General features: G+C 34.1%; 2 protein-coding genes across 2 annotated transcripts; one reads left to right on the forward strand and one right to left on the reverse strand.

The window, feature by feature from the left end:
* Window positions 1-883: 883 nt before the first annotated feature.
* Window positions 884-2,397, reverse strand: LOC108726328 (uncharacterized). The gene is made up of 2 exons (XM_018453826.1): window positions 2,170-2,397; window positions 884-1,445 (listed from the first exon to the last, which is right to left on the reverse strand). Exons 1-2 carry the CDS (start codon window positions 2,191-2,193, stop codon window positions 1,143-1,145), a joined length of 327 nt encoding a protein of 108 aa, XP_018309328.1. The 5' UTR covers window positions 2,194-2,397; the 3' UTR covers window positions 884-1,142.
* Window positions 2,398-5,366: 2,969 nt separating this feature from the next.
* Window positions 5,367-7,570, forward strand: LOC108726325 (tetra-peptide repeat homeobox protein 1-like). The gene is made up of 2 exons (XM_018453821.1): window positions 5,367-5,762; window positions 7,198-7,570. Exons 1-2 carry the CDS (start codon window positions 5,441-5,443, stop codon window positions 7,356-7,358), a joined length of 483 nt encoding a protein of 160 aa, XP_018309323.1. The 5' UTR covers window positions 5,367-5,440; the 3' UTR covers window positions 7,359-7,570.

Raw genomic sequence — 7,570 nt, forward strand, 5'->3', positions numbered from 1 at the left:
CAGCAAGTAAAATTATTGAAGAATTCTGGAAATATTGTTTTAAGGTTCCGATAATAATTATTATTTAATTCAAATATTATTTTTATTACTAATCCAAATACTTTTAACATTTTGTGAATAAATAGGATTTAGACACTACGAATAATATATGCTGCAAAAATATAAAAAAAAATAAAGAAAATCTAGGATATCTAAGTAAAAGAGATATTTTAAATAAGCAGTAATAGTTCTCATACTATATTTCTAAATTATTTTATTGATTTGAGAAAATTTACATTTTATTTTGTGTTTGTAATGAATATTTTTTTTAATTATACGTGTCCATGTTTTTTTGTATAATTTTGTAATATATTATTATATTTTATAATATAATAACATCAACTATACTGATAAAATAAATGTTTAATCTATCAGTTAATTAAAAGATAATATAACTAAATTATTTTGCTTAAATCAAAGATAAGATAGTGCATTCAATAATAAATTTTATCTAAATTAATGAGGTAGATAAGTTTTGATACAAAGTAATTGAATAAATTATTAAGTTTTTCTCTTAACGTATTTTTTACATAGTTTTACTTTATAAAAATTTTTTTTTTAATTAAATAATGTAGCTTGCATTTGATGAATAAAGTCTCTTGAGTCTTTCTAAATATTCATAATAAGGAATTAAGTTTACAAACATATGTTGTAATTCTTATAAAATTTGCTTCAAAGAGAAATTTCCAAATTTTGTATAACCAATCTCTTTAAAAAATCCTTAATTAATCAAATTACATCGAATATTTATAAACAGATTATTTAGATTTTTTTATTAATTACAATTAATAAAAAAACTTGTTAATATCTAAATAAGTAATTACTGTTAAAATAATATCCGAAATTCTAATTTACCGAGTTGAAAGCTATCAAGAAAAGTAAGTAAACTAGTTCGTGTAATTTGCGTGCAGTTGAATGGACTGTCATACTGTACTATATATCTAACATTCCTGGCAAAACGTCATTGTATTCACACTTTCTACGAACCGCATTTATAAGGGTTTGAAAACGACGGCTCCCGCGTGTGAATTCGTCTTTGTTGCCGCCATAAATCACGAGTCTTGTCGCGAGTCAGAGTTACGACCGAGACCGATCGTCGTCAGCTACCGGATAGCTGGTGGCAACGATTTGGGGAGAACATAAAGCAAGAAAGCCGGATTGTTTTCTCTTGGCAAACTCATTCTCTCTTTCTCTTTTATCCCCTCCGCGTTATACGAACAACTACGCGAAAATGGCGTGAGGCGTGGCTGATAATAATGTGGTGAATAGGGCGTGTGTGAAAGATCGTTAACAAGCCGAACCATAGAGAGCCGCTGTAGATCGTGCAAGGTCGATCGATAGATCCTTCGACAACCGTAACCGTTTCGGAACGCAGATCCGCAAGCAACGTACTTCATTTTGAATGCCTGCGGAAAATTAAAAAGAATATATTAATTTTTGAAGAACGCGAGATTAAGAATATTAATTGAATAAATATCTAGTGCATTTGTTTTCTAATGAATTTGTGCAATTATATATATTAATATATATTATGATTAAGACGGGAACAATTTAATTATACATATTTCCGACCGCGAAATTGAAAAATTTTTTTAAATTGAAAATTTTAGAATAGAGCTGCTAACGCAAAATATAGCTCTACAATAGCAATTCATTTTTCCAAAAATAGACTTTTTTTTCATCAAATTAATTATGTGTTTTTTGTTGATATTGCAATCGAGTTTTGTGAAAAGTTTGTAAAAATAAATCAATCTCTCCCATATGCATAGTTGAAAGTTGAAAATATTGGAAATATTTTCTCCTTGTTTTTTATTATCAATTTGGAAATATTTTTTAATATAAATTTCAAATTTATTATTAAAACAGCAAAGTAGCGCATAATGTCTTCAATAAAATTTCATAAAAAGGAAACTTTCAAATCGTGTAAAAATGTATACACAAATTTTGCAGATATACAGGGTGTTTCCAAATTAAATCGCAAAACTTCGGGAGCGTGTAGAGGAGTAAAAAACTAAGAAAAAAAGTCCTATAGACATATGCTCGTTTTTGCTCCGTTTCAGAGAAATCGAAAAAAAATGTTTTTTTTACCTGCAAGATTAATTTTATACTCTTCGTGAAGATACTACTCACCTGAATTGTAAATATTTCAAACATCAAGCGATTGTGGAAATCTCTTTAGTGGAAAGTTCCGAGTCAGAAACTATGCGGAACCAGCGTTGCTTTGTCGCCCTTCGATCCCATCGATATCGAATTCTTTTTCTCTCATTAATGCCATGCTGCCGGTTGATCACCGCATAGCGCGTCTCCATCGATGATGAGGGAGGATGCTGTGATTCGATGCAGCGACTTTCCACCAGCCATCACGGAGAAACATTGACGTGCAAGCTGATGCTAAGTGAGCTTTTATAGCCGGGATACAACGGGCATGTGGGACGGCGAACTTGCGACGACGGGATCGAGGCGGGGCTCCATCGCTCTGTACTCTCGTCCTGGACCCGCGTGACGAGATTTTGAAAAAAATAGTTAAAAGAAAGAAAAAAAGCTCGATCAATTGGATTGAAAACACACGAGGTTACGACGCAACCTCGAACCGAGTCGGTAAGAGCGACCGCACCCAAGCGAGTAGGGGTGAATAACAATTCAAGAAGTTGATTTTATCACTTTCGCGACGTGATGTTTATTGGCGATTCGATGTCGCGATTGTATTCACCCGGAGATGGAAGGGATCTCCTTGAATGGTATTGTAAATCAGTGCTATAGTAAATTGCTCGGTATTTAATACCATAGAGAAAATACAGTCGAAGGTTGTACAGAGAAATCTGAAATGAAAAATAGTCGATATATAACGATGTTAAAATAATCGTTGCTGAGATATTGCTGAGATGACAAAATATTCTCTAAAAGTGAATTAGTGTATTATTACTGATTACATCGGTTATAAGTGTAGCACTGAAGTCGATGATAATACACCGATTCACTTTTAGAGAGTAGACAATATCTATATGTATAGAAGACACTGCAAAATAAAGTCAAGCTATTAGAAATTTTTTTCGTAATAAAATTATTTGTAGTTTTGAAATTCTCATTAACATCTAATTATTTATATTCTGATAAAGATGCTTATTTGCATGAAAAATTATTAAATTGCTGATCAATTTAATAAGTAATAATATTACTATTCTGGCTTTGCTCATGATCGCGTTTCAAGACTGAAAAAGATTTCGACGCACAGATTGCAGAATCAGATATGTATATAAATTCACACAGAAATATTTAAGCACTAAAATCCGCTTTGATCGAATATATATAGGAATACTCTTATTTACTCAAGATACTAGATTGTAAATAAAATAAATCTATATATATATAAGTATAAAATATTATATTAGATAAAAAAAGGGAAAAAACGTAGCGCTCCGACAGGACAAAACAGAGCGATCTATTGCGTTTGGCAAACGAGTAATTTGATCTCACGAACGATCAATCTGAGTCACGCGCACATTGAAAACTTTCACAATAAACGATAGGCCATCACATTCTACAATGCTTGAAGTAGAACTCACTTGACAGTGCTCGGTGATTGATGATGTACACAGCTAAATATACCGCGATGCCAGTGATCATGATGAAAATATGTAACATTGTAGCCGACTACTCATCCGAACCATTAGCCGAACAATAATCGATTAATGCACGCGATATGCAAGCTAAGCAACTTTGATCATCCCTTCATGTTACGTTTCGTGTTTTGTAATTATAAATCAGTTACAGAGAGTAGGTATCAGCGACAAACATGTGTAGCCAAAAATCTATTCGGTCGCTCGCATTTTGGATATGCTTTGATAACTAAAATAGAGATTAATAATACAAGCTGTAAGCACAATAATATATGCTTTATGGAGTTAGTTTACAGATTCTCTACAGGAATAATAATAATACAATATGAATTACAAAGCTAATCTAAATTATAAATTTAATATAACGAAACATATTAACAGATAGAATGAAAAATAAATTTTTTACAATTTATTGAAGATTAGATGTCTCGTTTGATTAAAGCGGTTCCAGAAAAATACGTCGCTGGAGTTTCGCCAAATTCTACTCGCAAAAATGATTCTTAACCGAGAAACTTTGAGGATCGCTGATCTACGTCATAACATAGTGCATACAATGCATTTTTCGTTTTCTTGAGAGAAAGAAATCACGATGGAGGAAGTTGACGGAATGTCCAAGTTAATAAACTTCGCATTTATTGTTTTTCAAGCACATCGGATGCAGTTCTTTTGAATTTACTATTCGGTAGACGGGATGACGATGAAAAAGCGGTGAAAGAATTTCCGTATTCCTCGATCAAAAGTCATCTTTGCGTTCGAGGCTGCGTATGACGTTCGATAATGGCTCTGCAAACGTTTCCTGGCACCACGTCTGCAATCTGCCGCGAACCTGATAATATCGTCGCGCCCGGGCACGCACACTCGTATTCAACAATAGAAGAGCCCTCATTCCTGGCGACAATCTGCAAAGCCCGGATGACGCGTGGGCAATCGTGCCTCGCCTAGACGAATGCACAATACAATACGCAATGTAATCGTTCTAATGGCGACAGACATGTATCTGCCTACTGAGAGAAAGCAGGAAGAGGACACGCATAAAATATGACTTGTATTTAGTCTCAAGGTCATAGATGACTGGCTCACGATGAGTAGCCATTTTATTTTTTCACGCTTTTTAACAACGAGAAATACGTGATGATGTTGTACGATAATTAATATTTATATTTTATAGTCATTGATAATCTTTTTTATATAGTACTTTTTTATCGTTCATGATATGCGCTTTTAAAGGAAAGCAGATATAGAAAATATGAAATAATAAAGTCTTTAGAAATCAATGCGGATCGTTGTCCAAATAAATTCTGTTATTTGTTTTAGCACCAGATATGTCAATCACATCTATGATTGTATCTCTTTAGCGTGCTAAAGTAAATATTGTACCAAGATATCGATCTATTGTTGTTGCTACTACCGATTGCGCGAACAGATCGAGGCAAACGTAACGCACGAGACCATAGACGGATGTGTTGAAATGGAACAGCGCGACTCTCGAGTCGCATAGCTTGACTTGCGGCGAGGTGAGACGCAAGGTGCACTCTGGTGTCACTAACACGATGACTTAATGCTGATAAATCGACGAAACGTCACCTCAGCTTGCGGAGAATGTTTGGCGTGTCCTGTGCCCCGCCTGTAGGGTTGGCGGGAGCGTTGGGGCCCCTTCGGGGAGACAATGCCCCTATAAAAGCGTAGTGGACATCGGTTGATGGCAGCCACATCCACCTCAGCCATCAAGGCAAATTTTCTTAACGTATTTTCGTACCTACCAATTAATTATTGCCCTTTTTATCATGTGCGCCCTGATCACGATTCTCTTCGTAGCGGCTCTGTCGGTAGCAACCGCGGTGCCGTCAGGTTACTTGGGTCATGGTGCCGCGTTAGCTGGACCGATTCTAGGACCTGCAACTCTTACAGGTCCTATTAATGGACCATCCGCACTTGCTGGTCCAGTAGTTGGACCCGCGCGCATATCTGGAGCTGTTGATGGTGGTGCTGTCGTTACTGGTGCTGTAGCTGGACCATCAATTGTTTCGGGTAGCATTCCTGGACAAGCGGCGGTTGTAGGCCCAGCTCTTGGTTATGCGGCACCAGCCTTAGGATGGCCAGCTTATGGTAAGCCAATGAATTGTTATCATTAATAATAAACACTACTAAGCTTTGCGATAACGTAAGATATATTAAATATTTATTTTTAAAAAGGTTCTATTTTGAAAAATCTTCAAGAATTTTAAAATTAATTTGATGTACATGGTAGTAGTGCGTGTATGTCACATGACTTTAATAATTACTGTCTGCACGTTCATATTTTTTATTTGGTTCTTGTGACAGCGAAAATTATGATAACATCCACGCGTATATTATCATTTAAAAAATAACTCTGAACTAACAGAAACACAGTTTAATGCAATAAGTATAAATTCTTAAAAAAAAAACGGACCAAATCTTTGTATGAATTGTCGTTTGGCAAAATATAAAAATATATGAACAAACATGTGGCATTAATAATAGCAAAATTAATAACAATACGTCATTGAAAGACTGATTCCTTTTGATATCCGTTCAATGTTTTTTAATGGAGTTAAAAATAGACAGCGTTATAGATTTTACAGATAAATGATATATTATTTTTAACATTTTTTCTGCGTTCAAGTTGTCTGTAAATAAGTAAAGGTAGCCAAATCCTTGCTCTGAGAAGCAGCCCCAAGCGTGCACCTTTACCGCGTATTTAACGGTTCGTCGGACAAGTTTACTGGTGGTGGTAGACCAGAATTGTTGGATGATAGAACGTACCCAAAAAGATGTTTTGTCCTTAGAGATTATTTTGCTCCAATCGCGATCCTTGTTTCGTCTTTCCCAGTAAGTTTGTTAGAAAAGTTAATAAATATAAAGTTTCTGAAAATATACTAAAATTATTATTTTATGGCAAATACATTTTACTGGTTATTTATTAAAATAAAATAAAAATTTTATATTTATTCGCATTTTATATATACATAAAAATGATTATAACCATCTTTCAACCCGTTATAGAACAAACATGATATTTTGGAAATACAATTTTATTTAATATTTAGTCCAGGCCTGTCCAATTTTAGCTTCGGAGTCAAAACGTAAAGCTACCAACACAAAAAAATCAATGGTGGATAAGATTTCGAAGACTATAAAGTATTGATACGCGTCTGAGCGACGCTCAGAATAAATAAATTTATTTTGTAATTTCTTAACACAAACTTATTAACACAAAAATATTTCGTCATAACAATAAGAGATTTAATCTGAGTTTCCTTTAATTTTAAATTATTTAAATATATTTTAAGTTAATTATTTTAACAACAAAATTTATTTTTATTTCCAAAAAATATATTATTTCTGTCACAACCACAGAAATAAATCAAAATAATTATTTGCTTATTCCGAATTTGCCAACTTAAACATAAGAAATTTTTATTTAATGAATCATTACCTTTATGTTTAGAATATTGAAAATGCGCATATCTCTTATTTTATATGTATTTTAAATGAATAAGCTTTTATATTTCTTATATAGGCTCGTATGGAGCTGTACTTGCTGGTCCTGCTGCAGGTCCAGCGGCTCTCGCTGGACCTATCGCAGCTCCAGCTCTGATCACTGGCCCTTCCGGTAGTATCTCTGCTGGACACAGTGGATTAGGTAATATCGTTCGTGGATATGCATCTGGACATTGGTAATTCACGTCACCTGGCAATATGAACTAAGGACCTCCGCAACTGATCTCTTAGACACACAATCTCGATCACGATCTGCATCACGATCTTCGTCATTCAGCATATTACTCATCACTGTATTTCTTATATGTGTACATAACAAAGTTTCGTATATAACGTTACATTTAATAATAATAACTGCATGGCACTCCTGGAACGCAATTTTTTGTTTGTTG

Source organism: Mycetomoellerius zeteki, unplaced genomic scaffold (genome assembly GCF_001594055.1).
Source record: "Mycetomoellerius zeteki isolate Tzet28-1 unplaced genomic scaffold, Tzet1.0 scaffold41, whole genome shotgun sequence".
In the NCBI taxonomy this organism is placed as follows: Eukaryota; Metazoa; Arthropoda; class Insecta; order Hymenoptera; family Formicidae; genus Mycetomoellerius; species Mycetomoellerius zeteki.